The 18387-nt window shown below is 49.3% G+C and overlaps 7 protein-coding genes across 7 annotated transcripts; 6 read left to right on the top strand and 1 right to left on the bottom strand.

The window, feature by feature from the left end:
• Positions 1-88: 88 nt before the first annotated feature.
• N7481_000694 (putative general stress response protein Whi2) lies at positions 89-1835 on the top strand (the record flags this gene model as incomplete). Its single annotated transcript, XM_057259913.1, has 6 exons — positions 89-730; positions 799-835; positions 916-1025; positions 1090-1439; positions 1491-1755; positions 1815-1835. Coding segments are annotated over 6 exons (1425 nt in total), but the record flags the coding sequence as incomplete, so codon positions are not given.
• Positions 1836-2564: 729 nt separating this feature from the next.
• On the top strand, positions 2565-4534 carry N7481_000693 (putative RSC complex subunit Sfh1; the record flags this gene model as incomplete). Its single annotated transcript, XM_057259912.1, has 4 exons — positions 2565-2926; positions 3023-4219; positions 4282-4366; positions 4430-4534. The coding sequence occupies 4 exons, from the start codon at positions 2565-2567 to the stop codon at positions 4532-4534; spliced, it is 1749 nt and encodes a 582-aa protein (XP_057127744.1).
• Positions 4535-7554: 3020 nt separating this feature from the next.
• Positions 7555-8611, top strand: N7481_000692 (uncharacterized protein; the record flags this gene model as incomplete). Its single annotated transcript, XM_057259911.1, has 6 exons — positions 7555-7674; positions 7762-7892; positions 7960-7982; positions 8038-8204; positions 8282-8504; positions 8568-8611. The coding sequence occupies 6 exons, from the start codon at positions 7555-7557 to the stop codon at positions 8609-8611; spliced, it is 708 nt and encodes a 235-aa protein (XP_057127743.1).
• Positions 8612-9596: 985 nt separating this feature from the next.
• N7481_000691 (SAM-dependent methyltransferase) lies at positions 9597-10499 on the bottom strand (the record flags this gene model as incomplete). The annotated part of the gene is made up of 1 exon (XM_057259910.1): positions 9597-10499. The coding sequence occupies one exon, from the start codon at positions 10497-10499 to the stop codon at positions 9597-9599; it is 903 nt and encodes a 300-aa protein (XP_057127742.1).
• A 397-nt stretch (positions 10500-10896) lies between these two features.
• N7481_000690 (uncharacterized protein) lies at positions 10897-11346 on the top strand (the record flags this gene model as incomplete). The annotated part of the gene is made up of 2 exons (XM_057259909.1): positions 10897-10951; positions 11018-11346. The coding sequence occupies 2 exons, from the start codon at positions 10897-10899 to the stop codon at positions 11344-11346; spliced, it is 384 nt and encodes a 127-aa protein (XP_057127741.1).
• A 1965-nt stretch (positions 11347-13311) lies between these two features.
• N7481_000689 (uncharacterized protein) lies at positions 13312-15263 on the top strand (the record flags this gene model as incomplete). Its single annotated transcript, XM_057259908.1, has 5 exons — positions 13312-13374; positions 13443-13690; positions 13765-14459; positions 14516-15146; positions 15212-15263. 5 exons carry the CDS (start codon positions 13312-13314, stop codon positions 15261-15263), a joined length of 1689 nt encoding a protein of 562 aa, XP_057127740.1.
• A 1323-nt stretch (positions 15264-16586) lies between these two features.
• Positions 16587-18067, top strand: N7481_000688 (chloramphenicol resistance protein; the record flags this gene model as incomplete). The annotated part of the gene is made up of 4 exons (XM_057259907.1): positions 16587-16992; positions 17054-17138; positions 17199-17859; positions 18038-18067. 4 exons carry the CDS (start codon positions 16587-16589, stop codon positions 18065-18067), a joined length of 1182 nt encoding a protein of 393 aa, XP_057127739.1.
• Positions 18068-18387: the final 320 nt, after the last annotated feature.

The following is an 18387-nucleotide window of genomic DNA, read 5'->3' as shown; positions in this document are numbered from 1 at the left end:
CTGCCACGAGATCCTGCAACTCCCAAGTTTCAAGTTCCAAGGGACTTTTTTTCCAACCTGAAGGCTCACATATATACATCCAAAGCAGCGGCCACTCCCCAACCTGGCCAAGCGTTGTCCAGACCGTTCGACTCCTGATCGACAAACATCGGACCCTTTAGGGCGCAAGTCCGGAACTCATCAGATCAACCGCGTCGCAGCGATTGGATCTGATCCCCATAGCACTAGCACCGTGTCGGAAGAAACACCTCCTCGACGCTCATCAACCACGGCGCGACCGCCATCACCAACGGACTCCCTCGCGGAGGACGACTATTACACCGCACCCCCGCCGCCGCATTCACCATTCGAAGCATCTGCCACGAGCTCGGTCGGTCCACCACCTTTCTCCTCTCTCTTCTTCGCCCCCTCCGATTCCGACTTCAATCGCCTCGAGGTTACCGAATCCTCCGGCTCCGCTTCCCTCCCAGCTTTTGCGCCGCCCTTTGTTGAGGAGTCGCTCGACCCGGCCTCTTCGTCGTCGGTTGTCGCAGATACCAAAGCGTCTTTCTCAGATCCCAAGGGGGACGCCACTGGCAAGAGTCCTGACGACGGAGAACCACCGCCTCCCTATACCGAAGGATATAGTCCACTTGAATCTTTCACCTACGTTATGGCTGCCGCTGGTGGAGCTTCCAGCATCATCACCCAGGTCCAGCAGACCGGGGACCGCCGATCAACACCCTTGGTGGTATGTGCAGTACTGGATGGAGGGAAGGCCCACGATGAGCCATGCTAATGATTTTTGGGCACATTTAGATATCGGCGGAGATGAGCACATCACTCTTGACCTTCGGTATGAGTTTCCTATCACCCAGGGGCCAATCGACTTGACACTGACTTAATATAGGGGTACCCGCTTTACACTATCCCGAGATGAACTACTGACATTACCCGAGTTTGTACTGCTATCCCTCTTCCCCAACGGTCTTCTTCCTGACGGGCACATTGGCGGATTCCACGAAGGAGATATCTACCCAGTCGATGTAAGTGAATCTGGCTTCAATGAACTCTCAGAAAGCAATTGATCCATTGCTAATACCGCTTTAGTATGACCCTCTCTCCCTTCAGTACATGCTGGACTTCTTCCGCACGGTGGCCCAGTCCATTCCATCAACGGCACCTTCCGAGTCGACATCGCCGGACCTGGAAATGTCCGACGCAATGCAGAACTCTGCGCGTGATATGCTCCAGGATCGCGCCGGCATCATCGTCCTCCGTGAAGACTTGGACTTTTATGTTATTCCGCCTCGACCTGAGATCGGTCACGAAGAGATGCTTGAGGTTAAGCGGGCGGCTGGCCGAGCCCTTTTGAGGCAGGACGGCATTTTCTCTGGACTGCGTAAAAGCGAGGAGATTGGATCTACAGAACAACATCTGATTGAAATGCTGACTGCTGGGTAAGTCATAATACCCTGAAGTTAATTTCAATATTCTAATCCTCTGAAAAGTGGTTTTGATCGCGAGGACCAATGGGGCCATCGGGCTCCAGAACCCAACAAGGCGGTCATTTGCAGTCTGGCTCTGGCGAAGCTTCGCACCGACATTCGAGGAGATCTGTCTAACAACAATGCCGTCGGCATGGCCCAGAAACTACTTCTCTTCTGGCGAAAGCCCGCTCGCCGGTGCTGGTGGGAGGGAATCGACCTCGATGATGTGGAAGGGGTGGAGGGCCAAGTCAAGGTCTGGATCCGGAGGGTCTGGACATTGGAAATGGTAAGATTCACCATGTCTCCATCGGGGATAAATTGATGACTAACTTTATGCCTTTACAGAGTGTAATCGGTCTCCGGTGATCAAAATCGTCTTTGCTCTTCTTCTCTGCATCTGTACTGCTATACCCAGATCCAATGGCTCTCGCCATGAAAGTTATCCCGTCTCTCTTTTGGCAATGTTGGGCTTGATATCAGTCTGCTACCGCGATGTCTTTTTCTGTTCTTTCTTTCCCCCATCTGTGTCATTGATTGATTGATTGTTTTTTTTCGACAGCAGGGCTGGCGTACTAAGCAATTTGGTGTCTCTGTGTTCTTTCCCCATATTCTCCATCTATGTTAGTTGAGTATCCTTGAAAACACGCCTATGGACATATGGTATGAGGCAACAAATCAATTTCCTGTGCTGCTTGAATTTAGTTTATACCTAGGTAAAATTCATATATTTCTTTGTAATCTCGCATCTATAAACTATCACGGTATTCACATATTCACAGCATTCACAGGGAGCATATGGTGGCCTCAGGCATAAACACGTGACCATGGAATGGGCCCGCCTCGATTGGGCAAAACGCGACGGCGCAGATTCCAAGCTCAGTGAATTCAATACCATAACCATCCGCCTCAATCCCGTTCCAGCTTAAGAGCTTGTGACTATCTGGGATTTGAGCTCGCTGTCCTTTTCAACAGCTTTCTCTACAATCCCTCATCCTTCTCCCTTCCACCCGTAACCCCGTCAACGTCGATCAACAGAAGCTTTCGCGATCGCAATCCCCGCGAAGGGGCATGTATCAGTCGAAATAAATCGCCAACATGTCCCCTCTTCGTGGATATATCACTTCATACCCACCACGCGTGCGCCAGTATGGCAATGCGTTGCTCACCCCAGTCTACCCGGTGCAGACTGGCCCGACGCCGCGAACCACCAAGCGCGGAACGACCGCGATCAATTACGCCGAAGACGGATACGATGATGGGGACTTTGATGAAGATAGTGATGCCCTTCGAAGGCCCACGGGGCTGAGAAGTCTCCGACGTGAGGAATCCTCTGGTGGTCCTGGTGCTGGTGGCGGCGCCCTGCCAACAACCCAGAAACTGGGCAAAGAAGCGCATGCGCCTGTGGAAGTGCAGGGAGTCTTTCGCGAATGGATGATCAAACGAATGTTGCGACCAGCGTATGTTTTTTTTGTTGCAGTCTTGTGCTCGGCACGACAGAGGCAACTCGACTCCCTCGTCCCTGTGTCTCCTAGCTAACTTTCTTCTTCTTACAGATGCGCGGATCAATTACAAATCCAAGCTCAGCTCCCTCTCACCCTCGTTCCCATTCGAATTGATGTCGAGGTTCCCGCTCACACCCCTCTCGAACCCTTCCCTATCCCACGCGGCGCTGATAACAGCCTCAACGGCCTCCTCAACCTTCCTGCATACCGCCGTCCAGAGCCCCTGCCTCCTTTCCGAATCAAGGATACCTTCCTTTGGAACCTCCATGAAGCACTTGCGACACCAGAAGAGTTCGCTGTCGGATTCGTTCGCGACCTCGATCTACCGAATCCGCAAGCGACCACAATGACTATCAGCAACCAGATTCGCCAGCAACTGGAAGAATATGCTGGTGTGGCATTGCATCCTCTTTTCTCGAGCACCCAACCACCCCATGAGCAAAGCATGCCCCCACAAACAGAATTCTCTCGAGACACCTCTATGACCCCTGCTGCTACCACGAATGTTGCCACGCCTGACAGCCGGCCCAACGGAGCATCAGTAACAGCGACGAAGGAAGCACTAGTCAACGACAGCCTACTAAACCCAGATGATGCGTATCGTTGCCTGATCAACCTCAACATCAACTTACAAAATAAGCTTTATACCGACAAGTTTGAGTGGTCACTATTGCACCCACCTGGTATGGCGGATGACTTTGCCAAGATCACTTGTGCAGACTTGCACCTTGGCGGCGAATGGGTCAGCGCCATTTCACACGGTATTTACGAGGCAGTCCTGAAGCTCAAGAAGGAGGTCTGCGAAAGTGGCGGCCTCGTGAGCGGAATCAACGGTTACGGCAATGAGATCGATAACCAAGCAGCGAACGGTGTCGAGGCCGGTTGGCGGTATGACCCCGAGACCCTCGGCGACGAATGGGAACCCAAGGTCGAGACTCTCTCCAAAGACGAAATCGAAAGACGAGAAGGCGACCGAGAACGACAAATCCGGCGCCTGCGCCGAGAGACTGCACGATTCTCCTCTACCACCGGCATTACCACCGGTACGCCAGAGGCATCCAGGCAGAGCAGTGGTGGATTCTTCGATGTCGACAGCGAGACTCCTCTCGGTAGGGGTGAACGAAATAAGCGGAAGCGTCGATTCCGCAGCCTCAGTCCTTTGGGCCGGAGCACTCCAGGTGGCCGAGGCACCCCGGAAACGAGCTCTGGTGCTGGATATGGCGGCGGCGGTGGTACACTTTCCGAATGGTACGTCACTCTCGAATGCGTACCTTAACTATCACTAACGTACGACTTTTTTTCTGTTACAGGGAACGGCAAAGCTGGAGATGCTTTAACTGCATGGTATGGGGCACAGCAGTGTGGGCGGTGCGAGACGGCCCTGATGGCCCACGGGTAAGTCATTCATTGTCTACCGAGCACAGTAATATCCATATCTTTAACCTCTCTTCCTTCTAGACACTTTGTCACAATTGTGGCTTCCTCTATGAGCGAGACAAGGTCGCACCTGAATGGTCAAAAGACCTCCATCGTCATGATATCCCCGTCGGGCGAATCGCCTAAGCCTACAGTGTTGCTCTTTTATTCCACAATCTACCACCTGCGAAACACGACAGATATCATAAACATTATCAGCCGTGCCTTACAGCTGTTCTCCAACGCCATTCATTCCCTCTCAAATCCTCTAATCCCGACCAAGCGAGACATGCCCGCGAATCCCCTTCTATTCAAATAGTCCCCGCATATCGGCTCCCCTCGACCGATCGCTTCTTCTCTCGCCTTCGAGCCACCTTATCCTACTTGCTGGTATCAACGAAATGCACCTTCTCTCACCTTCCCCAAATCACCGGTAGAAAGGGCCAGGCCCAAAGTAAGTGCAACGATTGGTTCGTATGACCTTTTGGGGGCGGAACCCCTAGGCTTGGCCACTTGGTGTACTTGTTCTCAGGGTGCTTCTTTATATATCATATGCATTCTCGTCCATTTGGACACCGGAGGTTGTTGTTGGCGGTTATGATCTTCTTCATTCGATTTTGGAAGTTCCTAAATAAACCCCCCCTTCTGGAAGTGGAAGACAGTACAGTGGCTGGATTCCGTATCCCCTTTCTTTTCTTTTTTTTTTCTATTTTTCTCTGTTCTACTGCTGGTGCTATTGAGGTATTCATGGGTGGGCGTGGAGATGGTGCTTCTGTGAATTTTTCTAGGTTAATGTATGAATATGACCATGGATCCATTGATTTTATATTAGGTTTCTGCTTGGCTTTTGGTGCTTTTTGGTGTTCTTTGGTCCGCTTTGCCGTACCAGTAGTAGTGCCTAGTAGTACGTAGTTCCAGTACAAGGCTGGGTTTAATTGCCGGTGGCAACCTTGGAATGGCAGGAGACTTCCTAGATGGCGAAGAAGAAACGAACTAAGGTTTCTATCGCTCTTGACCACCTGGGCACGCAATCCGGATTGAAACGACAGGTGCGAGATCCATTACCTAGGTAGAACACGGGCATCAGTACTACTATTCGTCAAGCCCTGTTGAACTGCCAGTGGATGCCCACCTGGGCACTGGCACTGGCAGTTGACACCTAGGAATCCCCTCCACTTGGGCGGATTGTTGAATTTTTCCCAAGAACCTTAGAAGCTGCCAGTGTCGGAGTTATGGGGACCTCGCCGGGGGATACTACTACTACTACTACTACTACTACTAGTTACCAGTACCTAGGACCTAGATAAGTACTAGGTAGTTAGTATATATATTGGGCAGTAGATCCTACTACTAGTAGTATAAAATCGCTTACTACCAACTCGTTCGAGGGATCGAGACGAACAATAGTAAATAGTAGTATTACAGAGGCTGGCAGGCTCTAGACACCCAGGATGAAATGTCATGCCTTGGTAGTTGGTTGTTCGTTCTCCAAGAAACGCGAGGCCCCTGAGGCCTCAGGCATCAAAGCACCCGTGCTGACTGTCTTTAGAGAACTTCGCGCTCTCATCTCATCTTTGATCCGACCATGACTTTGTAATTTCTATCTTCTCATTCGTAGCCTCTAGCAATAAGCAACTTGAAAGGTAGAAAGATGAGGCGTGGTTGATATCAGGTGACCAGGGCACACACCAGTCGTGACCACGTGATATCAAACCCTAACCGCTACCCCATCCTCAAAATCTATGATTCTGGCCTCAATAAAATTCTAAAAATTCTTTAAAAATTCTATATACTAAATTTAAAATTTAACTGAAGCGCTGCCCTCAAAATTTTGTTACAATAATAAGCTGTTGGCGAGCGAATCTTGGGACTCTCGCCCCGGCCTCAAATCTCCACCATTCGGCTTCAAAAAAAAGTTAAATTAATCTTCAAGTGTCCATACTTGAAGGCAGCATTCATCAACCGGCGATGATAGCTCAGTTGGGAGAGCGCACGACTGAAGAACAACTTCAATCAGCTGTTACAGCAAATCGTGAGGTCGCTGGTTCGATCCCGGCTCGTCGCATATTTTTGTCTTTTTGTGTCACTCACTCACTGTCTACCTTTTCCCGATTGAGATGGAGGCAGACAGACCTCTTCTCACTTTGTTGTCATCGAAATTGGCCTTTTTTTTTTCCCAAAAATTGTGGCTTGATACGTCAAGAGGGCGGTATAAGACCCGGAATTGAGAAAGAAGTTTATAGATACTAATTGCAAGGTCACGGCACTGCTACCATGATTAGTGACAAGTATACTAAACTTTTTAAACAGGACTCGGAAGTGCGATACTAGTACTAGTACTGGTTCGATCTACTACAGTTACTGCCAATGGTATAACCTTGAAACGAAACAAAAGTGAACTTGAAGATCAAACTTTTGAAAGAGATTCTCAGGCGTTTAACCCATATCAGAGCGACAACTCTTTTCAAGCTTCGAAGGCTGTCATGATCTTAAAAATCCTCTATTGTCACATCTTCACACCCATGCGGGCAGAGCTTGGCCCACTTGTGAATAGTTCGCGGGGACGCCGACGAGCCAATACGCTCTGGGCAGAATTTAAGTCTTGAGCATGGAGAATCCAAATGGGGCTTAGCTTTAGCAGCGTTTTGACAATGTGATGCCGCTTTGTTGTCTGTTCCGATTTTCGGTTAGGGTAACCGATCGGGACTTGCAGCCCGTTTTGCAAATAGCAGTCTGGATTCGAATCACGACACAAACCAGACACCACTCAAGTCGGACTTTCGAGATAGACACCACAAGCAGTTAAATAGCGTTTCATTTGGCTGGCTGAAAACTAGCACTTTCTGTCTATCTTACCGAATGTGGGGGGTATAGTGTATGGCTTCAAGTTTTTGGCTCTGCCGAAAGTAATACAGTAGAAGCGCCAGTAAGTGCGGCTGAAGCTGAATTCCGCTTCATCGCATGTCTCTATTTTTGAAATGCACCTCGCCTCTTCTGCACCCCGCTCCCACTCCCACTCTGCATGTTCATGATATGTATCTGTTTAGCGAGTTACGACCACAACTAGTACCATATAAAAGTTGAGGATTGCTGCCTCTTTCGACCTTTGCTCCTGAGGTCAACCTTTAATAACAAAAAACATCTGCTTTGGTTGTCTTTCGCCCGACATGGTAAACTTCTTCACTACCGTGGTCGGTATCTTCACACGGCTAATTAATGCATCCATCGGCCTTGCTCCTTGGGTCTCATTTGCTATCTGGCTAGAAATTCGGGATCTGTTCTACCTCGTCAGTCATCCTTTTCAAATGTTCTTGTATTTTTTTCTCTTTTTTTCCACTTTGAGTAAGTTCTCAGGCTGACGGAACCTTGCATAGATCGCAAACCGTTTTCGCCCTAGTCGGCCCGTTGGAAGTGTTGTGCCTCCCGGCCATCCAGGCCACGGTGGAATCTGGCCGAAGTTCCTCCCTCCGACCCAGGGGAAAGAGAGCCGATCTCCGTGTCCCGGGTACGTCTGCCTTCTGCAAATACTTCGTACTGTGGTTCTATATCTAACGCGCATGCTTTCTGGATAGACTCAACACCCTTGCCAACCATAGTACGTCTAGCAGAATCGCTTCAGGGGCTCTCTTTTGCTCATCTGTATCGTCTAGATATCTTACCCCGTGATGGCAAACATATCACCTATAAGCAGTTGTCATCTTCAATCCAGCATGCATTTAACTTTTCGCCAACACTTGCCGGCCAGCTCACTGCTTCTGCCAAACTGCTAGACCAAGGACGGGGCTGGATTGACCTGCATGATCTGAATGCCTTGAACGTGAGTAACAACAGACATGCGTACCCTCATTTCAATCATTTAAATCTGTTCACGCTGATGATCTTCTGGTCGTTCAGGTTATCCAACACGACGCCTCAATTACCCGTCCTGACATTGCCTTCTGTCCTGATCAGGGTTATCCGCACCCTGACCTCGTCGAAAAGTTCCTCGCCCACTCTTCTAACGGGAAATCTCTCTCGCTGGGTGACATTGCGGCTTTCTCTAGAAAACGTCGTGCCGAATGCAAACGCAGCAATGGTCAATACTCTATGACAGGGAACTTCCTGCACGAGTTTATTGGTAGGTCACCCCGGTGCTTCAAGTGCAAGATTGTATCTAACCAACTCGTCTTTTCTTCACTAGGCTCGGGGGGGTCGCGAACTCATTTACTCTATATTTGGTGGTAATGTCGATGACCTGCGTGTCTTTCTTACCGAGGAGCGCTTTCCGGAAGGGTGGGAGCCAAGGACCAGAGAAGCGTTCGGGCATACCGTCACAGTAGGTTCTTTATACTTCCCTTTACGATCGGCTCCCTTGTCTTATCTTCTTGTGCGTATAGAAAGCGCAATTGATCTCCCTCGTTATCGAATTCAATATCAATGAGGTGTGAGACTAGCCTGATACCATTGTTTAATTTGAGCAGAATAAGTCGTGAGGATTAGAGCTACTATACGCACTTGGGTCATATACTCCATATCCGTCTCTTTTCTAGGCCAGTTACTTCACGGCCTTGGGATTGATTTCCATCTGATACGTGGTTATGTCCGACCTTTGCTTGGAGCATCCCTGCTTTATGTGTAGTGATTCTATTCAGTCTTCTCTTCATAGCAGGATGAAATTTTCATTTTCCTTCAACCGCCGAAAAGGTGTTTTGGCGAACATGCAGCGTGTACCATGCTGCATTTTCTTTGTATGGCGCAGTATACTACGTCATTAAAATGATAAAAACCAAGAAGCTACCATCACATTTGTCTCATTCTCGCAAATATCTGCGTCCAGTTAAAGAGAGCCTCCATCTTGTTTCAAGAAATGGGGTCCCTCGGACCAATCCCCCTTGTCACAAAATTCCTCGACAAATGGCATAGCACCTTGCCAGTTCAAGATCCAGAGGCTAGAACATCACTTCGAATTCTCATCCCTATCACAGTTATGTGTGCTCTCTATGTTGTATGCCGGATCTATATCTACGTGGAGGATTTTACCTCCCTTCGACAACAACCATCTGATGTCTGTACCAGTGCGAATATCTTATCTTGGGGGTTTTCAGTCTCGACAAAGCAGAGGATGAATGGCCATGTTGTGTAAGGAATTATATAGATTGACAACTTGAAGAGATATACATAATAATTGAAAGCATAAATAGCCACTGAAAATATAACAACGGTCAGTTACCTATTGGCTCTTCTTCGAACCCTCGGACTTTCCTGGCTTTGAAGCTGAGATGGCAACATAACGCAAATGCGCACGACCTCGATAAATTTCCACTCCTGCGACTGTGTTGATGAAGAAGCGTTCCAAACCAAAGAAGGTCACGATCAAGAACGGAATATAAGCAAGAACGTAAAAAAGTCGCGCCATCGGTTTAACGTTAGGAGAATAGTCCCGGACAACAACATCAGTGAAGCCAGCATCTTCAAGCATTTGTTTGTACACGCCAGGAAGTGAGCGCTTATTGGTCGGCATTGCACAAAATTCATTGATTCTCTCCATCGATAGAGACGTTGATTGCTCTGAATTGTTGTATAACTCATGGTCATATTCGAACAACGCAAGGCGTCCGCCAGGACGTAGGACGCGAAAAAAGTTGCGTAGAACAAGCTCAGCGTCTGTGGCATGGACAAATGTTTCCATCGTATAAACACCATCGAAAGTCCCATCTGGAAATGTGTCCAAGTGATGATAATCCATCTTGCGCACAGCAAACTGGTCATCTGAGAGCCCTCGCCGGGCAATATTGCGACGAGATTTAAGGATATGATGGTCGACAATTTCAATTCCTTGAACCTTGTACCCATACTTGGTATGTAAATGAATTGCGACATGACCAACACCACATCCTGCATCAAGGATATAAGCGCCTCGTCCAAGATTCAATGATGCTGCCAGTTTATCCTCCATGGCGCGCAATGCGCCGCTCAGAGGAAATGGCCACCACGTGTCATGTTCGTAGTATCCAAAATGACGTGTTCCGCCCAGGAGGAGGCGATATCCAATTCTGGATTCGAGTGTGTGGTAGTAGGATTGTAGTTGAGGGTTATCCCGGATTATGACTTGTTCGTCCTTTGCCGGTCCCATCTTGTTGTACAGAGATGGATTCAAGAACACCAAAAAAAGAAAAAAAAGAATGTGTGATCGGAGACTTGGGGGATTTTGGATCTTAGGGAGAGGGGGAAATTGAATGGATGACAGGGGGGGGGGGCTCAGTGGGCCTCTTTTCAAATCAACGGAAGACTGGGGTGTTGAGGGCGCAGCTGAGAGAGCGTCAAAGAAACCACGGCCTGCTCCCCTTTATGATTGGCGATCTATATGTAGCTTTCTGCTGGTTCCCGTCACTTTCTCCAGCCGAGAGCATCTGTCGGTTTTCGAGGTCGCAGAAGGTATCGATTGGGAGGTCTGACAGCTGGTACGGCAGCAGTCTATGATGCCGATGCAACTAGCGGTCTCTCTGAAGTCTTGCCGCGACACTCGGCGGATGAGGCTCCACCCCCTTACTCTAGAGCGCCCCCCCAGGGAAGTGAGGGATGAGGGTATTTGTGGTAGGGTATCAGGTAGTGGATTGCTCGGTATTGGATAAGAGTAATAAACACGCAAAGCGGTGCCCTGCCCCGCGCAGAAGGTTTCGGAAAAGAATGTTGTGAGCGAAAGTCGGAGAAGAAAACCTCCAATTGACCTATCGTTTGTCAGCTACATCACATACGACAATGCAGACGACGAAGAAGCAGTGCTAGCTGCCTTTGCCACCGGTATCTCTGCGCCACACCCTAAGAAGCACAACGTCTATCAAGATGAACTTCCTCCTGAGCCCAAGAATTGGCGAGAAATGCTTCAGCACACCTATTGTAAAGGATGGCTCACCGCAGCAGGACTTGAAGTTGAGTCCATCCGAGTCCGCAAAACCTACACGGTCGAATCTCAACCGTAAGATCGCAGCATTGTATGATCTATTTGAAATGTGCTCTAATTCTATTTGGTATGAAACTCCTGCGCCTTATAGATATATGCAGTCTTATTTAGCACTTGTACTTGTCGTGATGGAAATGCTAAGATCTGCTGTGTAAAAGGATCAATCGCAACAGCGAGGATTATTAATGCTGCTCCAGCCAATGCTAGAAATGATCTTACGTGCTAAAATATCTTCAGGGATCCCCAGGGACCACGGCTGGCTTGATCAAGAAGATGGAAATGACAGAGCTGCGTTGGATTTGGATTGCGGCCCTGTTTCCACTTCAACTGGCCAAGACAGACCGAAACTAAAACAAGCATCGCTGACTTAGCGAAGGTCGCAATTACAGAGATGACTGCATTAGGAGATATAGAATATTGCCAGCTGAGATAGGGTTTCCCAACCACGTATCCCAGGAAGCCTATTAAGAGGGCAAGGTAGATAACACTGAGAATGGCACATCCGATTTCCCAGTTTCAGGAACCTTCTCAGTCGTAATTTTTGAAGGCCTCCTTGGCACATGAAAGTTTTGTTCCTTGTTGCTTAAAAACCGTGTCTTTGGTTGGTCGAGGAGCGACTTGGGATTCATTCTCTCTGTCATGATCAATAGGTCGGCTGACGTGTTCGGAATTTTCTGACGCCGCTGAAATTGATGACATGGTTCCAGTAAGAATTGGCAGTTTATCCATTTCATGTGTATCCATTTTATGTGGTTGCGATAACATGAAAAACCGGAAATATCCGTTTTATATTGATGATTCAATCAAAATTGACAGATAGGCAATAAAGATATAGCCCTAAAAGTTGGGAGAGAGAGGCACGGATATACACAGAGAGGGGGAGGGAAGGAGGTAGGAAATGAGAATAAAATAAATCATGCAGCAATAGGCTTACAGCGAGTTTTCTAGTCCAGTCCGAAGAAAACTAGGCCTTAAGGAGGTCAGGTGCAGACAAGGCTCATTACCAGAAAATACCGCGACTCTATTCTTATGTCGCGGCGTTGTAAAGGGAAGGCTCGGATGGTGGCCTTGGCTTTGGAATATTTCTACCCTGATGGGCTTAGATATGTCTCAGATTGCCCTGTTGATCCTACAGGTTTAGGGGTCTCTGCCCCCGCGCGGGGCGAATGCGGCTCTCGCCCATATCACACCCGGGTGAGCCCCACCTGACTACTAGCCGTGTAAGCGACACGCCAAATGACCAAGCTGACCAATTATTTGGTCTACAATTTGGGGCTCATACAGGGCTGTGTGCGGATGCCAAGGGACCAAGTATTCTGGTAGCTTGTAACCCAGGCATATCACAATCCGTATCACCTAGACGGGTCAGTGCGGCCGTCGGGTAGTATGGTGGGTGACCACATGCAAATCCTGGAATATCTGTTGTATGTTTTTGTTTACCCGTTTTGTTTGATTCGTTGGGTTTAGTGCCTTTGCCGCTTTATGTAGACATACCTTTTGAGGCGATCGAACTCATCTTAGATTGAAGCGATATCCTCTGTTTATATACGTTTTTTATCCCTCGGTTTATGACTTATGATATGCCAGCTAGAGGGTAGGCGCGCTATAAGTCGACGCGAACATTCGCGATCAACCTCTCGCGGGGAGACATCTAGTGTCAGGCGACGGAGTACAATCTGATTTGCTGCTCGTTGGGTTTGGCTATGGTTCAGGGGAATATTGAAGAGAATAATAAAAAGAGCGCTACGGAAGAAAGAGCCCTGTGCAGAGTATTAGGTTCAAGTTCTATTTTGGGAACGGTTAATGGGGATTATACGAAGTACTCCATCTGTGTTTACGAGGAGTAGCCGGGACAGTGTGGCGCATGCACTCGTATAGATAATACTACTAATACCTCGTCACCCCACCTTAATATTCTCCTAGATCTACGGTCCTCATATTATCCCTCGTAACCGCTGAAAGAGGTGCAGTGCAACCTTTAGACATGGCGACTTTACCGGTGACGCTCCCGGTCAACCCTGAGTTTGGCTCAAGAGAGCGAATTGGGGTGCGTCATTATTCTTATTTTACCTGACTGATGCTCAGGCGATACTATCGCCGTCTGACCTCGTCCAGGACCATCTCGCAATCATGCGAAAGTTCAAACGCATTTTAGAGGATGCGGAGCGCCCCGGCAGGTACACGCATAGATTCCCGCCCCCTCCTCCCGGCGTTTCAGGTCAGGAACAAGAGGGTAAATGGAGAGTGCAATGCCTGCTAATGAGCGCTGAGGTCCGGTATTCGAGGTACCTTCAAATGTTAGCAAGGTGGATTGGGTCTCATGGCGTCAAAACACCTAAGGATGAGTGGCCGCTCCCACCATGGTGTGATAATCCAAATTTCTGTGTTCTCTTATTTTGGGGCATGGGGGGTATGTAGTACTAACATCCTTTGGCAGGGACGTGGCCATCATATTTTACGCCCATCTCCTCTCACCATTCAAATTCGAGATCGCCATCGCGTCAGATTTCCAGATTCTTTGGAAAGCAGAGATCGAATTTCCTCTTACGAGAATGCGCGCATTCAATACGGATCATGCAAGTAAACGTGCATGGATGAACGAGTATCCCGATATCCCTTATCAGGCTGTCGAATTCACTCCTGCTGGAGACCACGCATACATCACTGCTGAGAATGTTATAGACATTCACGGCTATAGGTGTGGTTCGAAGCACTGCAAGAAGAAGGGAACATATGTCATCCGAATGACTGAATGGTCCAAATACCGGGTTGACCGAGCCAAGCTCATCTGTCCAGGTTGTAAGACGACGTTCACTAACAGAGAAACCAAGCCTATAGCCAGGCCTGCAGCCCTGCTTGAATTCTCCCGTGTTGCGTTCGGGTTCCCCGTTTTTGACCTATGGGACAGTCCTCAAAGACAGTTTGGCAAGCAAGGTCTTGTGGACCGGATTCTGGCCTTGACCCAGGTTCAAGGCCTGATTCCGATTCAAGGCCTGGTTCCGGACCATACCTTCCGCTATCTTAAATTCCTGCAGCTCATGAAAGAGAGTAAATCCACCCTTGTCCCGACGCTCGACATCGATCTCCTCTGGCACACTCACCAGCTCTCACCAGTCGCGTATGGCAAGTACTGTGAGACACACGTGGGGCGACGGGTTAACCACGTCGATACCATCCACACGGCAAAGCGCTCCTCGGGGAGGAGGATACGGCGGGCCTCTGGGCAATACGATACGGCGAGTCCTACTTTGACCCGGAAAATACGGCCAAGAATACCGAGATCGAACGACGTAAAGCTGCGTGTAAGCAGAAGCGGGAGGCCATAGGAACCAAACTGGCCGCGTATGACCACAGCCACCAATATATAAAGAAAGAGCTCGACGAGGCAAGTGACCGTCTCGTAGCCAAGCACGTCAGCCTATACAAAACACAAACGGCGGTGAGCGAGCTCAACGCGGCGGTAGCGGACGTAGAAACAGCGAAAGAGTCCGTCAAGCCGGCACTGCGGCTACTCAAACTGCGTTACTACCGCCGGTTGCAAAGGCAGCAGCTGCAGGAGCTGGAAGATAAACGCCGATCGCTGGCGGAGGAGTATATACACAAGCTGCACGAGGTGGTGACTCTCAGGCTCGAATATAAGGTGGCGGGGGATCAGGAGTTCCACTACAAGAAGGAATGGAAGGAGGCACAGAATGCGAGGCGGCTCCTGGAGCAGCGGCTCACGGCCGAGGTGACCTTAGCGACAGAGGCGATCGGGCAGTTCAATGTCGACGGCGGGGATAGCCACGATGATCAGCAGCAGCAATACCAGGAGGACCGGTATGACGGGTCGTGGTGCTCGATCGTGCCGTCAGAGGTGCAGCCCTGTGTGCATCCCATTGTAGATACGGCGGACGGTGGGAGGGCGTACCTACAGACGTGGGCGGATACCTATAAGCCAACGCGTAGCTACGCAGGGTATTCTGGGGGAGGAGGAGGGGGGAGGAGGAGGGTTTGGTGGAGGAGAAGGGTGCGGTGGAGGAGGAGGGTGCGGAGGAGGAGGAGGAGGAGGGTGCGGAGGAGGAGGAGGAGGGAGGAGGAGGAGGAGGAGGAGGAGGAGGAGGAGGAGGAGGAGGAGGGAGGAGGCGGCGGCGGCGGCGGATGCGGCGGAGGAGGAGGAGGGATGCGGCGGAGGATGCGGCGGTGGCTAACCCAGGCATAGCAATAGTATAGCAACCTAATCCAGACCATTTCGAGGTCTATAGTGCGAGGGTATCTTTATTAAGATCCTCTTGTTTCTCGGTATGCTGAGGGTTATCTAACTCTATTAGATCAGTGATGATTACCTCTTTATCCCACTCAATCTTTTTCTCTGCTGTTCTTTGAGGGTTAGAAGCTGTTAGTACAAAAAGTTCGCGAACTTCGAATCGAATCTGGCAGAAGTTCGATTCGTTTCGATTCGTGCGGAGCGGTAGTTCTCGCGTGTCCGCACCGCAAGGATAAAACGAACAGCAATCGCGCGACTCGGGTGGTCAACCAGCAAGGTCTCACCCTTTATTAATGACGCTTACCATCTTCTCACCCTAGGTCGCGCGACCATCAAGCGGTCTCCGGGTTTTTCTCCACCGGGTTAGACGGAGCAATTGGTATGCATTGGCATTTGACGTGCGGCTTAAGTACGGGTGAGCGGACGGGGAGCCCTGTTCTCCACACCCTACGGTCGTATGTACCAGATATTCCCAAAAACAAGGATATATGGCATGAAACTTGAAGATCTTCCAACTTACTCTCAGCACCTCCATCTCCATCCGCTGAGCATTTGAATCAGCGAAATAATTGGGAATCCTGTGAGTCCTGGGGATACTAGGACACCCCAAGGCGGTACCCAAATCGAGGCATATAATTTGCCAGATTCCCAGCCTCCGGCATAACCCTGTTCAGAACTTGAAGAGGTGCTAGTAGTATCCATCCAATCCCTGGCATTATATATCTGCAAGCATGCGGCTGAGAGAACTCCGTCACACCGTGACCGGTGTGGCAGGTCCGGGTCGTCCACTCCAGGGCTGGCAACCCCGCATCTCACGATTACTACCTCCAGTCTCACTCTTCTCCGAATTTACTGAGTCTCCAGGGCTCCCTTCACGATACTCCGTCCAATCCGAGTCCCTTCTACGTTGAACGCCCACTGTCAATTCAAGTTTATTGCAAAAGTTCGGCCACAAAAGAATTTGGAAGTTTCAAGTTCCAAGGTTCCAAGTCTGCCCAGGTGAAAACGCTACAATGCCCAACCAACACGCTGAAGACGAAGCACTCGGGGTGAGATCAGTGGAACCACCGCAGAGATACTCAGTATTCACCAATGTCGAGAAATGGTGCATTGTCGCCATGGTTTCATATGCTGCCTGGTTCTCGACACTGAGCAGCTTTATCTATTACCCGGCAATACCCGCGATCTCGAAGGCGCTGGGTGTGTCAGTAGACAAAGTCAACCTGACAATTACAACGTACATGGCAATTGCCAGTGTCGCACCAGCTTTGGTGGGAGACACGGCCGACATTCTAGGCCGGCGTCCAGTGTACATACTGACACTAAGTGGATATTTCGCTGCCAACTTCGCCATCGCACTGACCAGATCATATGAGGCGCTTCTGGGCCTTCGCGTTCTGCAGGCATTGTGCATTTCCGGTAATGTCTTATTACAAATGCATCTTCCGAAACTGAATCTAATTATTTTCCCCCTGACTAGGCACCTTCTCAATTGCCTATGGAGTTGTCACGGATTTAGCAGCCCCCGCTGAAAGGGGATCATTTGCTGCTCTTGTTTCGTTTGCGTACGCTTCCATCGCTTGAAAATATTTGACTTTGAGCACACTAATTGACATTGAACCTAGCATAACAATTGCTCCAAGCATTGGCCCTATTCTAGGGGGAGTATTAACCTACGCTGCAGGCTGGCCCTGGATTTTTTGGTTTCTGTGCCTCGCATCGGGGAGCTGTCTAGTAATTATGACACTCTTCCTCCCTGAGACAGCTCGCCATGTCGTCGGCGATGGCTCGATTCCACCGCCACATTATCTTCGACTCCCGATTCCGACAATCCTATGCCACTGGAAAGAGACAGAAATGGATTCAGATATAACGACCAGATCATTCCGCGCTCCTAATCCCTTCAAATCAATTGCCATCCTCTGCCACAAAGATAATGCGGTCGTTATTTTCGCATGTGGCCTTTTGTACGTTGTCTACACCTGCATTAATGCATCCCTTGCTACGCTGCTTGTCGAAATCTACCATTTAAATCAGTGGGAAGCCGGGCTCATCTATCTTCCTTTCGGTCTTGGCGGAGTTGCATCTGCATTCATTTCCGGGAGGGTTTTGGATCGTGCGTGGCGAAATACCAGGGTCAAGATGGGCATGGGCACGAACGCATTGATCAGCGATGATCTAGACACATTTCCAGTTGAAAGGGCTCGTCTTTGCGTGATATGGGTGCCCATGTTTCTTACAGTTTGCTCCGTGATTGCATTTGGCTGGACTTTGCATAACCACTTGGTGAGTGTGATGACTTATTTTCCGATGTATCGACCTAGAGATTGCCACAAGGCAGTATATATACGGTGTGGCTTATGAATGAGCTATGTACTTTTCTGGCAATGAAATGGGCGTCCAGGCTAACAAAAATTTGTGTCTAAGCATATTGCTATTCCCCTGGCTTTTCAATTTGTTGCAGGACTTTGCATGCAATTGGATTTTAGCGTGAGTTTTCTTAAGTCTACAGATATTTCTTATAATACCCACACAGAGAGAGTTTGAACCCACCTGGACAAAGAGTGACGGAGAAACCTTGAAAATCACCTGCGCATCCGTCCCTCAGAAATAATATTCAAGTTGCTAACGTCTCTATCACCACGAAGATATACAACACACTTCTGGTGGATAAAAATCATCGATCCCCTTCCGCTGCTCAGGCCTCAAGCAATATTGTCCGCTGTACTCTGGCAGCCTTCACAGTGTCCTTTCTACAGCGATTGATAGTGAACATTGGTATTGGATGGACATTCACTTTTATGGGTGGACTGT

Source organism: Penicillium waksmanii (assembly GCF_028829765.1).
Source record: "Penicillium waksmanii strain IBT 27052 chromosome Unknown utg000001l:1.0-4852451.0:1.0-4856178.0, whole genome shotgun sequence".
In the NCBI taxonomy this organism is placed as follows: domain Eukaryota; kingdom Fungi; phylum Ascomycota; class Eurotiomycetes; order Eurotiales; family Aspergillaceae; genus Penicillium; species Penicillium waksmanii.
The sequence above is the reverse complement of the archived record's forward strand: the minus strand, read 5'-3'. Positions and strand labels throughout refer to the sequence as shown.